Below are 20,467 nucleotides of genomic sequence, written 5' to 3'. Positions count from 1 at the left end.
TCTCGAACACTTTCATCTTGGTGTTGTTTTAATTCTTGCCGGCTATATTGGTGACAAAATAGTATTACAAGGCCTGAGGCCACATAGATGACAGAGGCAGCACACTTGAACCAGAGAGGCAATGGGATTGTGATGGAAACGAAGAAGGTGGAGCCAAGATTCAAATCTATGATACCAAAGCAGGGATAGAACCGAAGGTACTTATCAGTAAATAATATAGAACGGTTCTTATTATCGGTTTTACCCATTTTCATCTTTTCTTCAACATATCAATTGGTTGCTTCGAGATGTGACATAATGCCCATACATACATGTATTGACTTTTCCCTCTTTTATTCTTCAACTTATTTGCAGGCTGAAATAAAACCATCTGATAGGAGTGAAATCCAGGGTGAATATGAAAACTTATACGTTCATATATCAGCTGACACATTTGATAAAGTAGTTGCAGCGGTTGCTATAATTAAACTGCTAGTCACCTCTGTATCAGTGAGTTTCGTTTTATGTTTAAACATCAAGCTTTACATCCAACAGTTTCTTATACTTTATTCTTTCATGCTATTTATTACGATTTCTACAGTTGTTTTCTCACTATCGTTACTTGAATTACTTCCATATAGGGAAATCTGGTAGCGGTTACCGGTACAGGTGCTTCAGTTTCTGGTGATAATGCTCATGGTCCTAGTCAAGTCCAGGACGGTACCACCTCTAATATGGTTCCGTCAACTGTGGTAAATCAGGGAATGGTGCAACCACTGGCAGGACCTGCACAAACTCACTGAATGGGCAGTTTCAGTACCCTGGTCCATTTTTTCTTGACGGGCGCATCTTCCGCTCCTGTGAATATGCCTGGCTTCAATCCGCTGAATTCTTCAAGACCAATTCTCAACAATCCATCCCGACCAATTCTCAACAGTCCATCCCATCTGTCAACATCACCTTTCAACCCCACAGACCTGCCTTCATCATTTGGGCTTCCTTGATCTCTTGTTTCCCCTAGACAACATCTCTTGTTTCCCCTATACCAAACCCACCAAGAACACAAATTTTGCCGCATACATATATGGCTTCTCAGGCTGAATCAGTTTAAAATAATGTTTCAGTTCCCCCTCACATTCATGGGAAACCGACCCCCACAAATTTTGCACCTTCATTTCTGCAATATATGTCTATTAATTGTCCTGGATAACTGCCTGCTGGGAGCTCTACTGGATGGTCAAGCGGTCCACCAGCTCCACAACCAGGTGTTGCATCCATGCCGCCACCTCCAAATATATCAACGGCGAATATGGTATCTTCTATAAACCATTCTATTGCAGCACCAAGCTTTACTTTTATTCCACGACCTCAAGCGGGACTTCCTTATACTTCTCTGCAAGCAAGAGTTCCAAGTTCTGTTTCTGGAAGTGTTCCAAGTTTTGCTCCCTTAGAACCATCAATGATGACGGCTCCAAGCCCTGGCATTTTAACTTTTCAGCCTCACGGACCACAGAATCCATCCTTCCAAACGGTTCCCCAGTCAAGCAGTCACTTCTCACCACAGAATGCTTCTCTCGCCAGACCAATGTTGCCACCTGCAGCACCTCAGGCACCTGTCTTGCCAGTTTCCTTAGCCAGGCAGTCTAGGTGTTATTAAGACCACAGACCACAGCTCGGTGACGACATTGGGTCAGCATCCATCTGCTTATATATCTACTGCTCCCTACGCCAGAAATTCAACTGCCATCTCAGTTCCTCCCAGACTCGCAACCTTTATAGACTCCAGTACCGTTCTACCTCGGACACCAGTCGCCAATGAGACCAGCTAACTTCAATCCACCTCACCAGATTCCCAATTTGCCCAGTCCTCTGCCTCCAAGGCCAGGAAATCATATTCAAATTCAACAAAACTATCCTGCTCCCTCAACTCAACCTGAGATCCCACGTCCTCCAAATCAACAGTTCAGCAACAATCTCGCATTTGCCTCTGGCAAGTCCGCGTCTGGTCCTAGAGGAGGACAGCAACTTTTTGATCCATTCTCGCCCACTGCTGCGAATCAACAGCGTGGTGGTAATCCAGGAAAGATGTGAAAGCAAGCGAATGATCTATACTAATTGGATTTGATTCCGTTGGTTGGAGTTATACAACTTAGGATTTGGCGAAAAAGGTCACAAAAATGGAATTTGGTTTTTGTAGTCTATAGGTCATGTGTTGCTGTAATCTAATTTCTGATAGGACAATACTTCTTCGTTAAACACAGTTCTTCACTTTATCAGGTGAGATTCGACCATATAACTTCAGGTGCAAGGGTAAAAACGCTCTTACCCACTTGAGCAACAAGCCCCTTGGCTTTCCCATTCCTCTTTAATGGCATTATTCTCGACACATTAAATTAAAGGGTATATTATCAATTTCCCCCCTAAACTTGTGACCATTAGCCAATTTCCCCCCTCAACTTTAATTTTGGCCAATTTCCCCCCTGAACTCTCATGATTAGTCAATTTCCCCCCTCAACTCTAATTTAGCCAATTTCCCCCCTCAACTCTTATAATTAGTCAATTTGCACCCTACTGTTAAATTTTTAATTTGATCATAATTAAACAAGTGTGTGTAAGAAACTAAATAAGATGTATGTTAATCATGTTCCTATATCTTTATCCTATTACAAATAGATTAAAATTTAGAATTTTACAATTTATCATAGATAGTATTATTAGTCATAATAAATCAGTATGGAGTAATTTTATTTGATTTTTGACTATACAAAATTGATAACAAAAAGGATTGATGTGTAAATTTTTGTATGTGAATACAATTTTCTTTATAAAAGTGAAAGCTAAGTTCAAGTAAATTGCAGAGAATCGAGCTTTAGTAAAAAAAATGGCTAGTCTATTCATAATTTTCGACTCCTTATTAAGAATAACCTATTTTATTGAAATAGGTTTGATCCATGAGTTTAGGATTATTATTTCTTTTTGTTATTATTTCTTCTTCTACATGCTTTAAACCCGATTCATAACTTTTTCTTATAATCAACCCGTCACATACTAACTGTATTATGTTTTTGTACATTTTACCCTATATTATGCAGGTGAGTTTATGTTAATTTTAGTACTTTGTTGGAAGCAATTAGAAAGATTGAAAATTAAGAAAAGAATAGATGGAAAATTAAAAAAAAAAAAAATTAACAGTAGGGTGCAAATTGACTAATTTTGAGAGTTGAGGGGGGAAATTGGCCAAATTAAAGTTCAGGGGGGGAATTGACTAATTATGAGAGTTGAGGGGGGAAATTGGCCAAAATTAAAGTTCAGGGGGGAAATTGGCCAATGGTCACAAGTTCAGGGGGGAAATTGATAATATACCCTAAATTAAATGCATTACTAGCTTCACAAGTCACAATCATTCAGGAGGAATTACAAATGATTAGGATTAAATGACCTCGTTCAAATCTTGCTCGGAGAAAACCCAGTGGGAAAAACTCCAAACTTGGGAGAAAGAGTAGCACACTTGTATTACAAATCAATGTTGCCCGGAGAAAACCCAGTGAGAAAAACTCAAAACTTGGGAGAAGAAAGCTTGGCCTAGAAACAGCCATTGCTGTCGTCAAAGAATCGCTCCCAGACCAGGACAGAACCAGCTGTACTGTGTCAGCCACTGGACTCCCAAAGCGAAGAAGCATCCAATGCTGAAACAGTGAAACCCCAAAATCTTGAGGACATAAGTAAAATGCCAAAAAGATTTTAACTTCTTCTCTATTTGCCTTTGGATATATTATTTGGGCATGATATCATGATCCCACAAAATATTGTGGACATGATGCCAAGATCCAACCAAAGATGCTTAACAATAATAATGAATATAATATTAATAATAATAATAAAACATTTCTTGATACGATGATACCTCTAAAATTATATCGCGATGTGAGGAATGTGGGATATTTTGTGCCAGTAGCGTCCTTTCCCTGGTTGGCATCTCTCTTCTAGCACTGGACACCCTTCGATGACTAATTTCTCTAGTGAAGCAGGTAGACCCTCCTCTGGAATGGATGCTAGCTTTGGACAATGCCTGAGTGTAAGAAATTGAAGGGAGGTGAGGAATTGAAAGCCCTTGCTGCTCAGTTTCTTCAGATTCGGGAAGCCACCTATTTCGAGTTGAGTGAGAGATTTGGGGAGGAGCGTCTCCATCCGGACCAAGTCGGGTGGAAACGACACCGCATCCGGGTCTTTACCGTAGATAATTAACCCTCTAAGAGAGGTGAGTCTGTGCAACCCCCACTCCAACTCCCACAATGACTTACAGCTCTTGACCTTGTTAATTTCAAGAAACGTGAGGTTGGGAGGAAAAGTCAAACCTTCACGGTAGTCGATCCTCAATTTCTCAAGAGAGTTGAGATTGTGCATGTCTTCGGGCCACGCCTCCAATTTGTCGCATCCCATGATGCAGAGCGTTCTCAGGTTGGAGGGTCTTCTCCCCCCACTCAGTCTCGGGAAAGAAACAAGACTTCCACAATACCCAATAATTAGAGTTTGAAGATTGCTGAGGTGGCATAAGCCATCCGGTAAGGATTTCAGATTTTGGCACTTCCAGATCTTAATATATTCAAGATAATAATTGGTGTTGTCACGGAAGAACCCGTCCTCTGCGATTAGCTCCAGCTGTTCACAATCAAATATCTGAAGGTGTTTAAGTGTCCTGAGAAGCCGGCCACTTAATGATAACGACGTCAGAGATTGACAATTCCGGATAATCAAGTGCTCAAGACAAGAAGACGACCAAGAACTAACATCCTCCTCATTTACTAGTGATTTCAAACTTTTGCAATTACTTATCTCTATTCTTCTGAGATTTTGGGGAAACTGAAAATTTGCCAAATATATCAACGAATGACACTTGGTAATCTCGATGTCTTTAAGAGAAGGTGGCAGACCAACATTTGGAAAAGAAGCTAGACGTGAACATTTGTGTAAGCGAAGCTCTTGAAGAGACGACAACTGATTTAACCCCTTTGGTAGCTTCAAAAGATTTTCGCACTTGATTAACTCCAGACATTCAATCCTGCACTCCAATATTTGTGACTCCTCTGCTTCTTTTCCCAATTCTTCAACTAGAGGAGAGTTGTCTTCGATCTTCAAACGGCCAAGAGAAGTCAACTGCTGCAATAATCCTGCCTCATTCTTCAATGAAGACTTCAGCTCCTTACATCCATTAATCTTCAATTCTCTAACCTTGGTTAATCCCTTTCTGCACAATTCCCCTGTTTGCAGAGACGTCAACTCCGAAATGTTTGAAAGACACAAGGACTCTAATAACTCAAACTCAACCTTAGCAGCTGTATGCACCAACGCTTTACAACCGTCAATGTTTATTTGACGAAGTTGTTTGTAGTTGGCAATCGAAACCACCAATTCCTCGCATTTAAAAATTTCAAGCTTGGCTAACATATCAAGGTTCTCTGGCAGCTTACCTTCCAACTTAGAACATCCAAATATTGAAAGCCTTTTCAGGCAAGGGAAAACACCACTTCCGTGATCCATTTGGAAAGGAAGCCATTTCTTCCAATGCTGCATATCCACAAACTCAAGAATCTCTAATAGCGGAAACGGCAAGATACACTCTCCATAAAACTCAGCACCAACACTTCCCACTTCATTCATTCCTTCAATATAAAGTTCTTTGAGATGAGGCAATTGTCCGAGGGGTGGCAACGATAAACATTTGTTACATTCCTCTAAGCGCACAAGCACCATATTAGAGAACAAAGGACATCCCACCCATGATGAAAATTTCATTCCGGCATATCTCTTGATGGTGAGCTCCTTGATCTTTGTATGAGGCTGTAACATGTCAAGCACATCGGATTCCGTTTTTCTTGCGTCGCTTGAATGAGACCATTCTAGGACCAACGAATCAAGCCTCTCCTTGCATTTTAAGTTTGCCCTCCGAGCGTCCTCGACATCAGTCACATTCTCCAATCCTGAGAGGCACAATGTCCCCCGAAGATGCATCAGGAACTCTATCTCTCTTATCCCTGATTGATTACCACCACCACTCACCACAAAATTAGGCAAAGATTGGAGATTCACCAATTTACCTAGTTTTGGAGGCATTCCTTTCAACCGAGATGCACCTGAGTTGTTGAGATGGCGCAAATTAATTAGATTACTCATGTCTGCAGGCAATGAATTCAACTTACGACAGCATTCCAATATCAATGTCTGCAGGTTGTAAAGGGTGCTTGTTGATTTAGGTAAACTGGTAATGGGCGTGTAAGAAAGGTCGAGATACCGAAGATACCTTAAATCACCGACTGAGTTTGGCAGCTCAGTTATTTTATAGCTATTAAAAGAGAGCACCCGCAAGTATTGCAATTTTCGCAATAAATCAAAAGGAACCTGATGACTTAAATAACCCCAAACATAATCCTTTCTTAGTGGCAGGAAGGTTCGCAAACATTTCACTTCAGAAAATGCCTCAAATCTTTTAACTCCATCATAATCACCTGTGATGTAAGACGAGTGGCGTGCCTTTGGAAAACATCTAAGTTGTACACCATCATTGTTTTGCTTATCCTCCAATCTAAAACAAATTGCTCCAGCTGCCCATCGTGCTAAATCACCAATGAGGTCATGCATCACATATTTTGAAGTATTTTCGGTTGACGTTTGAAACAATGACCTAGATACGAGCTCCCGAAAATAATCAGCACCTAAATCTTCAATTTGTTTATTATCTTCTGGTCGGGGAAGAATAAAGCCCTCGGCCATCCATAGAAGGATCATTTGCTTCTCTTCGAATTCATAGTCATTTGGAAGTATTGAGCAATAGGCAAAGCATCTTTTCAAATGTGAAGGAAGATAAAAGTAGGTTAATCTCAACACTGGAAGTATGTCAGGCTCATTTGATAGACTCCAGAGTTTGTTGTTCAATATTTCTTCCCATTCGTATGTTTCTTTACGAAGTAGAACACCACCGAGAGTCCTCGCGGCCAAAGGCAATCCCCTACACTTTGCAACAATTTTCTCCTTCAGTAACTCGTAATTTGGTGGTTTGTCGTTGTTAGAATTTAAGAATGCATGCTGCTCAAATACTTGCAAACAAACATCATTTTCCATGGGCTCCAAATTGTGAACCAGCTTGGCAGCTCCCATCATTTTTGAAACATCTGTATCACGTGTTGTCACAATTATCTTGCTTCCTTGTGCTCCATCACGAAAAGGGGACTGCAGCTTCATCCAATCACCGTAGCTACACGTTTTCCAAACGTCGTCTAAAACAATTAAAAACTTCTTCCCCACTAACTCCTTATGCAGATCATCTTGAACCTTATTGTAATCTTCTGTGGCACATTGCCGAGATGTGATTGATTCAAGAATTTGCTTTGTCACTCTTCCAAGGTTGAAGTCGTCAGATACGCACACCCAAACGGCTGGTTGAAACGTTTGGGCTGCAACCATATCTTTGAGTACTTGTCCAGCAAGTGTTGTCTTTCCGACTCCAGCCATACCAGCAATTGCAATTACATCGAAATTGGCAGCACGATGCTCTTGTTTCGACAGTAGCTCAACAATCTGCCTTTTGTCCTCATCCCTTCCAATCACAGGACCATCTGGTTGACTGGAACTAGGGGATATGTTTTGGCGTGCCGTAATAGTCGACGTCACAGTATCAATTCTCAAACCAAGCTGGTCTTTTCGATCGGATATCTCTTGTAATCGCTCGGTAATCTTCTGTATTTCCGAGTTCATTTTGAAGTTGGAAATACGATTAGGAATTGATATCCCTGCTTTGCTTGTTGTTTTGAATTTGGAAACACGATTAGGAATTGATTTCCATGCTTTGCTTGTTGTGCTGGAATGAGCATGTTGTATCTGACGTTTCAACATTTTAGCATGACATTTATCCAACACGTCTTCCGCATCAAAAGCCAAGTCCCTGAGATCATCGAGCCAGAGCTTCAGTGCGCTGCTCTCAGCCATCAGTTGCCTTTCCTCCGCGTCATGCAGAACCGCTCCAATTGCAGACAAGGTGGCACTCCATTTCTTCAGATTTTTATCAACGCCCTTTACGCGTCCACAGTACTTGATGACCTCGCGCTGCGCCAACTTGCTAACCAACACTCGAAGAAATGCCACAAGAAAAGCCTCTGCCGCCATAGTTTCTTGAACTGGAAGTCTGATCCGTTGACCAATACCAATTAAGATTCACAAGTAGTCACAGCTGCACAATTAAAACAGATGAAACTAATTATTGTATACAAAATTTATTCAATTCCATAACGGTCCTACCGGCTACACAGGGGCTTAATTACGTTTTACTGAAAATTGCTTAATTTGAAAGACAAAGCACAAAAGAAAAATTCGAGATTAAAAATCATATGTATTTTACATTTTAAAATAGCACTACTAATTTTTGGGACGCGACAAGTTACACAAATCGAAATTCGCATAAATATGGGATCGGATATATGGCAATAACTTACATGGAAGTCGTCAGATCTTGAGGACACTTGCTTCCGAGGATCAGGTTTCAGTTGAGGTTAACTTTAATCCAATTAAGATTAAGGAGTAGTTCCCTGGAAGCTTGAGCTCTCGAGCTTAAAACTGCACAAAGTGTTGAACCTGAAACCATATATGGTATAGCTGGTTATTGATGAAAAAAATTCAGTATATAAACTTGAATAAAATGAAATAATTAATCAATAAAAAATAGATTTCCCATATATTTTCAAGAAGAACTTACTGCATCAATTGAAGTTTTCAGATGATCATGAAGATGAAGGAACTTGTTTCCGTTGATCTGATCGCTTATGAAAATCAACAAATTCAGATTCTTGGCGACAAAGACTTTAGTGCTCTTCAATAATTCAATTGGCTATAATATCTCTCCCTCTTTGTCCTGAGCCACACAACACAAAGCAAAAGAAAACAAAGTTGACAGTTTGGCAGAAGGAAAACGCATGGCAACCCCCCCGGGCTCTTTATCATCTCGACACTAGATTTTACCAAAGTTACCATGCATCCTGCTTCAGCCTTACCATCGTTTAGTAACAAGGGCTGTAACTAATCTCCACACTTTAATTTGTGTAAAAAGTTAAAATAAATTTATTTTAGATTTCATTTTGAAGTCTTGAAGATGAAGAGAAATGTGTTTTATAAGAATATCCTGGAATCGATGTTTAAGGAAGGAAAATTGAGCAAGATCTTCATGATGGAGTGAACTTATTACACATGGTGAATTGTCCTTGAAATATGGTTTTTCTTTTTAACCCACTATATCTTGGGTTCAAATTCTTTCGATCTGATAATTTATATGAATTTATTGTAGATTATCTGTCGTTTGTCATTTTTTTAAAACCACAGTGATACAATGGAATTTTATTGATATGAAAAAAGAAGTTATAAAGAGGATATAAACCTTGTCTCTCATGAAATAAGAAAAAAAATACAGGAAAAAAAGGAGGAAATAAATGTTACCCCTCTTGAAAAATAAAATACAAAGAAAAAAAATGAGACATAAAACCAAACCCTTTATAACAAAACCTAAAAGGTAAGAACTTACAAACAAATAAATTCCAAAAGAATTAGGTAAAAAAGAAAATTACACATTAAGAAGGGGTGACAAACCTATAGACTTGTATGCTCAAAAAATTTGAATACAAGAAAAGAAGAATGCCAAAAGATGGAGCTGCATGCCAAACAAGTAAAATTGTTTTCTTATGAAAAATTGAAGATTAAGCTCGGTTAACCGAATTTTAGTGCCAAATAATTTACTTGTGTCTTCACGATATAGTTTTACTTTTACTCATAACCCTCCTAGCAACTAGACCTTAATTCCACTATCCCAAAGCTGCAATATTCCATGAACAGCACATGCTAGAAAAGTTGAAAAGTTGTATTCTTTCTACGAGATTCACTTATCTATATTAGGTTCGTTATTGTGTCAGTACTTCAAATAAATAATGCAATAACGTGTGAAGAGAAACTTAACGTTTAATAGACAAAGAAAAAAAAACTGATATTATGTTTTGAATGATTCATTCATATGTCTAATCTAAAATGTAGAGGTCGTGAATAATTTTCATAGAACGAGTACCATCACTAAGATATATATATATATATCACATTGCTCGAATAATATAAAGGCAATTAGCCACAATAAATACGTTTTGACAAATTGGTGCAGTTTTGATCACAATTTTTTAAAATATCGCTTTTAATCAATTTTATCATTGAAAAATTAATATTGTCCTTCATTAATCAAAAAGGGTTCAGGCATACGGATACAACAACAATAGTTGTGTTGGACATCCTCCATCCGACATGAGGCCCTGGTGCAAAAGCAAGAGCTAGCAACAATATTGTCTTCAACGGCCAATGCTTTTTCATCAGGCTATCATCTTGTTTAAGCTAAAGGTTCACAATCGTTACGGTCTTGTTGCTGCGGATTATTGGAAAATCATCAGAATACAGTTTCGAGAATGGGGAGCTATAATACAGTTTGCAAGGCAATTTGCTGCCCTTGATTATTTTTACATAGTTTGGGCATACTCTTATTTCATTAGTCATGAGACAGAATATATAGCTTGCCTACAACTCCGCTGGCTATTCAATTTGTTTCCTTTAATCTATTTCTAACTTTAAGAATTAGAGTTTACTTCTCAACATTCCCTCTCAGTTCATAGATTCGTGGTCAATGCACGAAATTTCGAGTTTATGATCGGAATCGTTAATATTATAAATCAATTTCCAAAGATTATTTTTACAAAAAAACAAACATATGTAAACTAGGATTAAATACAAGTTGGATATAAGTTTTAGAGTAATGCTACACATACCACACTTTTGTAGGTTTAAAGGAACAATACCAAATTCAAGAAAAACTACCAAACTCAACCCATTCTATTTAGATTAAGCCACAATTTGTAGGCCATGACATTTATATTCATAGGTGATAGGACCATTTACATTCCCCCTGCACACAGCTCGCTGGTCTCCGTGCGCCAGTGTCGGATCTCGTTTCGGCCACCATCATTGGTGCCGAAAAATTTGAAGTCATTGTTCTACATTACATAAAAAATAGCAATAAGTTCAACCTTTTATCTTCAATTATGTTTATTTTCCAAGTTTATTATTTCTTCACATGTATACAAAATAAAATCAAAGAACTTAATTAAGAGAAAATCCATCGCTTTACATGTATTTATGAAAGTCACTATTGAATAGCTACCTTTAGACTAGAAAAATTGATTAGCCAGTTGCCAGAAAAATTGATCGGAATCGACCATTAATACAAGTTGGTTAGTCGGAAAACATGGTAGGATTGAGTGACAATCTTGTAATTATTTTGAAATATAATAATTTTGTAGAATTGTTTTAGTTGACTTTTCCATTGGTGCCTAAACTAAAATATGGTATTAATTTTAGCAAAAAAACTAGACTTTGAATTTGGTTAACCCATCCAGCCTAATCAGTGATCACAAAAGACAATTATTATATAATCCCACAATTGGGTCTAGTGGTCCTCCTTTTTTGTTTTTTTCTTATTTGTTCTTTTTAGGGAAATGTTAACTAACTTTTTCAAAAGTGAGGTTTTTTATAGTCCATCTACTATTTTTGTTTTCATAATATTTTATAATGTTAGTATATAAATTGATATTAAACGTTAAGATGATAAAAAGTTCATTTCATTTTTGAGATAATACCCTTAGCATTTCTCTTCTTTTTAACATGTGACGGGACAGCGACTAGTCACATGTATAACTCAACGACAACCAGTACCAGTTCGAACTAACTTTCCACGAAGAATCTTTGCCACAAATGTGAATCGGATAAGTCAGGGAGAAAATGCTACCAACGATCTGAAGAAGATGGAAAAAAAAAAAAGCATCTTTGGTGTCATGAGACTATTATGGTGTGAATCTTCCAAATGCCTTTCTTTTAGTGAATTATCTCGTGCCTCATTATTGTTAATAAAATATTTCAAGTGATTATATTTTCCAATCATATAAACTGATTGTACGCATTTGATGGTTTTTTATTTTTTTTATATTTTAAGAATGTATCTCACATTAATAAATAAATAAAAAAAAATTGCATTGACTTAAATGTTGGGTTATTTTTTATTTTGTCAATTGATTTTACGGTGAAACCTCAACTTTTTTCATGGTATCATAGTAGGTTGTCTCACGTGTGAAGCCTAATGGCCACACATGCTACACGACTGCTTTGTGTTGTTCATGTGCTATTATTAAAAAATTAATTTAAAATACTTTTCATATTACTAATTAGTTTTATAGTTGATCTTCAACTTCCTTTATTTTTATTATATTAATTGATTATAATGGACAAATTATTAGCATGGCAAGAAATATGACCTTTAGAATTACTCTTGTAGTTGTCTTTGATTTTTCTTGGAAACTCCTCGTCTATATCAAAGACATGTGGATAGAATTTTCTTGGTGTACATGTTTCGTGGAAAGTTAGTTTTAAAGAATCGTAGGACTTAACTTCATACATTTGTCTTTGAACAAAATAACAAACTTCATACTTTGTCAATACATTTGTCTTTGAACAAAATAACAAACTTCATACTTTGTCAATACATTGACTTTGCAGTCAGCTACCAGAGCTATTGCTATCTTACTAATCATACCAGTTCAAACCCCTTTGGATATTGGTCGTAAGAGTAATGCTAGACATACTAAATATTTAAACTAAATTGGCAAACTAAATAAATGTCATTCACTCACTAATTAGAAATAAACATGTTAATCAATATTTAAGTAATAATCAAATCAACACTCACATCATTTAGTTTACAAAATTTAATTTAGAGATTTAATCTCCCTAACATTATAAATGTGAATGATTGTACCCCCTTGGATGGATTTTGAAATGTAGTTTTCCAGCTTTCGTTTTGTTTTGTTTTTTTTTTTTTTTTGTCTTTTTAGCTAAAAAAATTCTTGAGACTGACATAATTCCTCATTTTGATCTCTAACAATGAAAATTGATAGAACTTCCCTAAGTTTGTCTATCATAAATCATTTTGATATTTCCGTTCAAAACTTATCAAATATCCTTGTTAAGTTGTCACGTGAACGACTAAATGACCACCATTTTAAGGGTATTTTTGTTAAACCAACCCCTCCACTTAACAAAGACATTGGAGATTTTCCTTGTTTTTTCCTAACATTTTGGTGTTTTTCAACATGTTTTGCAGATTTAGACCTACTAAGTTTTGGTTTAGAGGGGTTAGGAATTAGGTTTTACTAGCAACTGGTGCCCAAGCGTTGCTGCGGGTTTTAAAATCATATAAAGCATGTCTGAAATACTATGTTAGCACATGTGATTGATGTCTCATTGTTCATTAACAATAAGCAATACTATTTACATACATGTGGAATGTAGGAACGAAATTACTGACCTTTTGTTCTAAATCAAAAAGAACACTAACTAGTAGAAACCAAAAAAGAACACTAATTCGAAATACAATTTGACAAAAAACCCTTTCCAAACAGTTGAACATCAAGAAGAACGCTAATTCTAAAATACAAATTCAATTTCTCTCCATGTTCAAAAGCATGCAAGCAGAGAGTAATTTCTATTACCAGTATGATTAGCTTGTAATGACTTGTCCACTGTGATAAAAAGCATCAAATTTCTCATTTTGTCTCCAATTTCCATCACTTCAGTTGCCCCTTTTGCAGATTTTTTTTCTTTCTTCCATTGACGCCAATGTTTTGCCTCGCGCTTTGATACAGCCTCATCTAGATAATGTAAATATAAATTTATCACATATACATATAACATATGTGCCATCTAACTGTTTATAACATATGCTAACAATACAAAATGCAGACATTGTATATGGTATTCTGCATAAATGCTAACCACACAATGCAAAAATACTCACTGACAGAAAAACAAAACACCAATTGCTCATCTAGATAATTTAAATACAAAAAAATAAACTTTACACCAAACACAACAGACCTCTCTCTCCTTTACAGTTCCTGAAAGAAGTGAATTCATAAAAAAAAAAACTTGGTTATGCCAACATACTTCTTACAAATTATATTCATTTCAAAAAAGAACCAAACAAAAAATGCACATAAAAGCTTACTGAAGGGCCAAATTTGAACAATTTGGGCAATTGGGTATCCTCAAAACAATTCAAAGAGCAACAAATGAGCGTGAAAGCAGCAGAAAAACAAAAGAAAGACAAAAAAAAGGGGGATATCGAGATTCAAAAAAGTAGCAGATAACATGACCAGAAGAGGTGTTTTTCACTCAGAATGTCCAAAAGGACAGTCCCAAAGTTGAACATAACACTTTCTAGTCACACTATTAATTACACTGAGAGTTTAGTCTTAATGATGGATTTGCAATGCATAGAACTCATTTTGCAAAGTTCAAAATTGCATTGTGACTTTAGTCTTAGTGTAAAGCACATGATGGCAATAATTGGCACACTGATCTCAACTCATCATTCTCAAGTATTCTTAATCTCGCAGGATGAGGGTATAGCAGGAATATTCAGCAGATTATACAACATAGCTCCTTATTCATATAATCTTACTCATTGACTCAGTCAGAAATTCAGTTTATCCCTCAGAAAGGTGTATAAAAAATGGTATAATAAATAATAATTATGATTAAGGGAAATAGGCAATTACCATTTCTTAGATATTCAGGAGGTGTGTGCAAGATTAGTGCTGTAACTTTTTTCATCCCTACTGTTTTTCATCAATCCAAAAGTCGAAGGCGGAGGATTGCCATTCTTGCAACACCATCCATGAAATTACCACTTTGATCTCATATAAATCCATGTAGCTGTCAAATAAAAAGTCTTTAACAGAGCAAAAAAAATGTCTACTTATCAAAAAAAGGTCCACAATGATATGTGATCAAAATCATCTCACTTGTAAAAATTGAAAAACTAAATAAACAAATTTGGGAAAGGAAATTGGAGACATCACCTCATCAAAGAGAACCATATATGAATTTAAGTCATGGTACAATGGGCGGCCTTCAATACTGCCGTAATCCAATACTTCGGCAATTTTCAGAGCAACTCTTAGTCTCATAGCCCACTCAAAGGTCTGATTCTCCCCTATCAAGAACATGTGAGATGAATTTATACATGAAGCATTTTGAATAGCTATAAGCAATAAATTTCAGTGACCAATTGTCAAGAATATGAGAATGGGAAAAGCAAAATGGGAGTCGCAAATTGAAATGAAAATGGCACATATTGCAGATAATGAATCAGCTTAATTTGCGAAAGTGGTTTGAGATGACAATATTGCTCATGTGGAACAAATGCATTCTTTAAAGCAATTAACGCCCCAAGAAATCAATATCTTATGTAAAAGAAGAGAAAATTATGTCTTTGTAGGACTCATCAAATCTAGATTGAAATTTTTTTAAGTTTCAATCGCATGGCTTTTCACATTACAAATAGACAAGTAGATGCAACCATTTCATATTCGTATTCATTGAAACGCAGTGCAACTTTCAAGTAAAGGGTGTTCCTCCTCATATTTCAAGCAATGTGTCAAACATGTTCCCATATCTTGTGCAGAAAAGAAAGGCCAAAAATTGTATAAAAAACAAATTCATTGAATATCTGAATATAGGAGGCACATACAGTTGAAGAGATGTTTGGCAAGTGTATCATGATGCATGTACTCCACCACCAGCAACTTCTTGTCGTCGTCGCAGCAATACCCAATCATGAAGAAATACCTTTTTGAAAAAGAAAAAAAAACATTGCATAGACTGCACAGAGAAATTAAAACTACTTGACACTTTTCCAAAAATCAAACTAGCAACTTTAAGAAATACTTGGACCAATTTGAAATTTGCCCTCTTCGTTAACATGAAGAAAATAATATTAACTTCGGCAAACCATGTAACCATCTCATTGAGTAAAAAAAAATGCATCTCATACCTTAATCATTTTATATACAAAATGGATTGAGCATGCATAACCAAGTAGGTTCTACATATGACCACTCGAGGTTCGAGAATAAGCAGGAACCTCCTGTCAAGTAATATCAATTTAAGTTTATATGCCTTCAAAATTCAGTATACATAATTTGGAAATAGAAAAAACAGAAAGATAATTATACCTGGAGAGCGATGGCAAAGGTATTTCATTAGCCAGAAAAACCTGCAAAGACAAAAAATTTCACAAAATCAGTATATTAGCACTCATAATTTAACCTCTATCATGAATAATAAATTCATAAAGTAAACTTTTAACATTCATCATAACATTAACAATTTGATTAACCAATACTCATCGCTAATTTTCCAATACTGTTTAAACTGAAATGAATACATTTTTAGCTTGTAGATACGAATAATTTAATATGTGCTATATTATAACAGCAACAATTTTAATCAAAAATATTAACGGCATCTCTAACCCTCCAATAGTGCCTAAACCGAAACAAACACATTTTTTGTTTCTATACACTAATAACTTAACGCCCGCCATGAAAAATGAATATATAATTCACACTTCAAATCCAGCAATGTTAAACCCTCAAATCCTACAAAAGAAAAAACTATGAACACACCCACAATCCAAACACATAGAGAAAACTACACCAAATTAGGAAAACAAAATAAATAAATAAATAAAATCTAACGCATTTATATACACTATGAAGTATGAACCAACTCACAACACAAACACGGACAGAAAACCTTTCCAAATTAGCAAAACAAAATTAAAAAAAAAAAAAAAAACAAGCGCAAGCAAAACAAGGGAAAATAAATTAAAACACATCCATACCTTTAACACAGAGAGCTTGGAAAATCGAAATCCAAAATCCCAAATTTTCAAAGGCACCGTTTCCTGAAATTGAAAATCGATTTGCATCAGACATTTACAAAAACTATCGAACCAAACACAGAAAATCGAAACCATATAGACTGATAAACATGCAAAACTTACCTGGAAACGCTGGATTAGACCAGCCCAAACCAATTTCCAATCGAATAAAAAATGGGTAAAAATCCCTGAAATCGAAAACCAAACGGCATCAGACATGCAAAAAAACTATGCGAGCAACCAGGTAGAAATTAAGAACTTTGATGAGTAATCAAAGAACAACATCGCTAGAAACCGACGAATCAGCAGAACGACAGAAAACAAAATCACATACGAAGAGGGCGAAAAACCAACGAAGTCGAGGTATCCCAGAGAAGAAAGTGAAAAAGCAAAGAAAGATCTAGAATAACTGTCATTCACTGTGCAAAACACACACGATGACGGACAGGTGGAACGAAAGGGCATAACTGTCATTTCCTGTGCAACACAGATAGAAAGAGAAGTGGTCAAAAACTTTGGAGGGCATTTTTGACATTTTACTATTAATAAACAGTAGCATTTAGTTCGGGTTTTAGTATATATAAACTAGAATTTGTACTCGCGTGTTACTATAGGATTGAAAACTATTTGAATGATTCAATCGAAAAGTGCTATTGGCACTTCAAAAATCTCATTCAACACTCCTCACAAGTGTATTTTTCTTTCCTAATATAGAAAGTTTGAAGTGTAGAATGAGATTTTTGAAGTGCTAATAACAATTCCCTTTCAATCTTCATAAACAATGTTTGAGTCAAAAACTGAGTTACCAATGCCAATGCAAATTATACACAACCTCATCCTGAATGAATTTAAATATCAAAAGAGAAACCTATATCGTGTATTAAAAATGTTGTTTACTGCAACATTAAAAGTTGTCCTCTGCTATGTTGGTCATTAAGGAAGCATCCCAGGCAAGGGAAAAAAATTGAAATAAATTTATAGACAGTGGAATTATATCATGAACAAACTAAGGATAATAAGTGTTTACCTAGTGTTTTTGTGTGCAAAAAGAAGTCTGATTTTGAAAGAAATGGAGATGACCTTCTCTGGCAATTATATTGGACGCGATCAAACTTTTGTGCGTTTCCAACTTGCATTGCAACCAAGTTTCTACAAAAACAGATCGAATTCAAGAAAGTAATTAGACCAAGGTAAGTTTAAGAGTTAGCTAATAATTAACGGCATCATAATTAAGAGTTAGCTAATAATAAATATACAAATCTGTTAACCTTTAGTTGACCCTCGACATGTGCTCGGAATAGGGCTCTTTCAACATCCTGAAATCATGTCAAGTGCTAAAAAGGAGCAAGAAAAAACTAATGTAAGAGGTCTGTAAATTTGAGACAGAGCATATTACCTTATAGGGCCTCTTTAGAATCAGGTGGACCAAGTTCTATTGCCATGGTTTCATCATCCAATTTGTCAACCATCTGAAAAATGAAGAGAGAGTATCTACATATGTAAAATTTGAAAAGTAATAGCAAAAAATGAGTCAGTTGTTTAAAACAACGATCTAGCTAAGACAACATCCATACCTGCATATACTTCACAACTTCTGAGACAGAATAGTGTAATAAAGAATTTCCACCAAGTTCCTTTTCAGAGATCCACCAGTCCTTCTCAAAAATCTCACTTCAATGAAAAGGAAGTTAGGCCACACTATAAAATGCACTACTCCAACTTTTTTTCAAAAATGATATTCTAAGAAGTTAAATGGTTAAAGAACCTAAGAAGAAGATAACATATAAATTTATATTAAATTGGAATATTAAATCTACATATACTAAAGTAAAGTTATCGTAAATGCCCAAAAATAAATCTAAACGAAAACTTGAAACTAAAAACCAAATGGTTATTAGACGACTCCTAAAGGATTACATATTCTGGATTTATTAAATGGAGTTTTTCAAGACCTTCAACTAATTGAAACTAATATACAAACACTAAAGAATAATATCGCATAGCCTTACCTCAATCTTCTCAAAATTGATCATGACACACCCTTTTGTACCACATGGAATATCTCTTACCTACAATGTTGCTAACAGAAGCTTTCAAAACTATAATGAATGGAAAGACAGAATCCTCAATCTTCCAAACATGGATTACCAAAGTTACCTGATTAGTCTGCAGGGTCACTTGAATGGGTTCAAAATGGGTGACAATAGGCAGCTTGAGATGAAAACCTGAAATTTGAAATAATGAGAAGCAGGCAAAGTTAAGGCCCTATGCAAGCAACTTCTCAATGCACATCACCTAGATCTGTAATTGTCTTCAGAAGAGCGCATCCTCTCCAATATACCCCAACATGACCTTTTGGGACTTGGTGCAAAATTGATATAGTTGATGATGTTGGAAGAACCGTCTGGAAACATCAAGACGTCCCAGTTTTAAGAATTTAGCATACTAATCAAAGTTCCCCAACTCGCATATCATAGTATTTAGCAAAAATACAATCCAAGTCTATTGCAACTATCATTACAAAAAAACGAAAATTTCCAAGAAAGCCCTTCAATTCAATGCGTTATTGGGAAATTGCATGACTCTAATTCTCAATCAACTAATACAAATATTATATACAGGATTAATTAAGTCACCAGATGCATTTTATTGCACATGATCATGCTTAGCAAACATATGATCATTAATGACATGACAAAAGAAGAATGCATTGCGAAATTGTAAAAAATCGAAAATTAATACTTTAACACAAATACATGCATTCAGTGGAAATCAAGAACAGATACATGATACTCAAAATAGAGGAATTACTTACCATAATAAAACCTAAAAGTGAAACAAATTGACGAACAACTGAGTTAGTACTGCATATCAAGTGATGGATTAAGCTCGAAGATAAAATGCGATAAGCAATACTTGCTATTTGTATTAGTTGTAAATTTAAGGCCTTTCACTTCAGATCGTCGCCCCAAAGCAGCAGCAAGGAAGTTGTATGCAAAGATAACAGCTGCTTTAGAACACCCATTTCAGAAAAAATTCAATCAGAGGCCATAGAGATTCAGCGGAACAGAGAGAAAAAGATAATCCTAAACAACATTCTAGAGAGATAAGAGTTACCTTCAATTCTTAGCCAGTTAAAGAATTTTCTTTGAATCAGGAGAACCGGGAATGGATTCATGTTTTGCTTCCTGGAAAACTGTCGAGAGAGAATTGGGGCTGGGTTGGAAGAACGTATTGGAAGCAAAAGGAAGAGCCCAGTTTCGCTTAACTAAGAAACCTAATTCAGTCCTTGATTAGAACACATAGCATAGGCTAATAAAATATCTCACCAAAGCACAAAATGCAAAACAATCGAACGGAAATTAGTGGAGAAAAAGTGAAAAGCAACAGAAGCAAAAAGAGTGAAAAGCAAAGGGAAGAAGCTAGAAGACGTAGCGATGGTCAACAGGTGGAGCGGAAGGGCATAACTGCATTTTCACTGTAGAAAAGCTGAAATAAAGCACAGCTAGATAAAAATTTGGAGGGCATTTTCGCCACTCCACTGTCCACGAACAGTAACCGGGAGTTTTGGGTTTTGGCATAAATAAATGTGTTAGAATAGGTATTTAAACTAAAAAAACCCAAAAAAAGCATTCAAATATG

General features: G+C 36.0%; 2 protein-coding genes and 1 pseudogene across 16 annotated transcripts; 1 reads left to right on the top strand and 2 right to left on the bottom strand.

Annotated features, from left to right (window-relative positions):
• Nucleotides 1–87: 87 nt before the first annotated feature.
• Nucleotides 88–2,371, top strand: LOC137743257 (protein transport protein SEC31-like; annotated as a pseudogene).
• A 1,017-nt stretch (nt 2,372–3,388) lies between these two features.
• On the bottom strand, nt 3,389–8,912 carry LOC137741877 (putative disease resistance RPP13-like protein 1). The gene is made up of 4 exons (XM_068481578.1): nt 8,723–8,912; nt 8,463–8,601; nt 3,884–8,200; nt 3,389–3,665 (listed from the first exon to the last, which is right to left on the bottom strand). Exon 3 carries the CDS (start codon nt 8,134–8,136, stop codon nt 3,892–3,894), a length of 4,245 nt encoding a protein of 1,414 aa, XP_068337679.1. The 5' UTR covers nt 8,137–8,200; nt 8,463–8,601; nt 8,723–8,912; the 3' UTR covers nt 3,389–3,665; nt 3,884–3,891.
• A 4,391-nt stretch (nt 8,913–13,303) lies between these two features.
• LOC137742223 (uncharacterized) lies at nt 13,304–20,233 on the bottom strand. Of its 15 annotated transcripts, none has more exons than XM_068482025.1 (17): nt 19,943–20,233; nt 19,780–19,835; nt 19,121–19,229; nt 18,983–19,050; nt 18,835–18,894; nt 18,222–18,294; nt 18,094–18,141; nt 17,853–17,974; nt 17,160–17,302; nt 16,949–17,013; nt 16,787–16,849; nt 16,116–16,156; nt 15,935–16,027; nt 15,632–15,762; nt 14,961–15,094; nt 14,658–14,830; nt 13,304–13,748 (listed from the first exon to the last, which is right to left on the bottom strand). In XM_068482025.1, the coding sequence occupies exons 1-6, from the start codon at nt 20,001–20,003 to the stop codon at nt 18,223–18,225; spliced, it is 426 nt and encodes a 141-aa protein (XP_068338126.1). In that variant the 5' UTR covers nt 20,004–20,233; the 3' UTR covers nt 13,304–13,748; nt 14,658–14,830; nt 14,961–15,094; nt 15,632–15,762; nt 15,935–16,027; nt 16,116–16,156; nt 16,787–16,849; nt 16,949–17,013; nt 17,160–17,302; nt 17,853–17,974; nt 18,094–18,141; nt 18,222. The 15 variants fall into 15 exon arrangements, with proteins under 15 accessions (XP_068338126.1, XP_068338121.1, XP_068338123.1 ...); XM_068482020.1 differs by having other exon boundaries at nt 15,632–15,729; XM_068482022.1 differs by having other exon boundaries at nt 14,658–14,814; nt 15,632–15,729.
• Nucleotides 20,234–20,467: the final 234 nt, after the last annotated feature.

Source organism: Pyrus communis, chromosome 8 (assembly GCF_963583255.1).
Source record: "Pyrus communis chromosome 8, drPyrComm1.1, whole genome shotgun sequence".
In the NCBI taxonomy this organism is placed as follows: Eukaryota; Viridiplantae; Streptophyta; class Magnoliopsida; order Rosales; family Rosaceae; genus Pyrus; species Pyrus communis.
The sequence above is the reverse complement of the archived record's forward strand: the minus strand, read 5'-3'. Positions and strand labels throughout refer to the sequence as shown.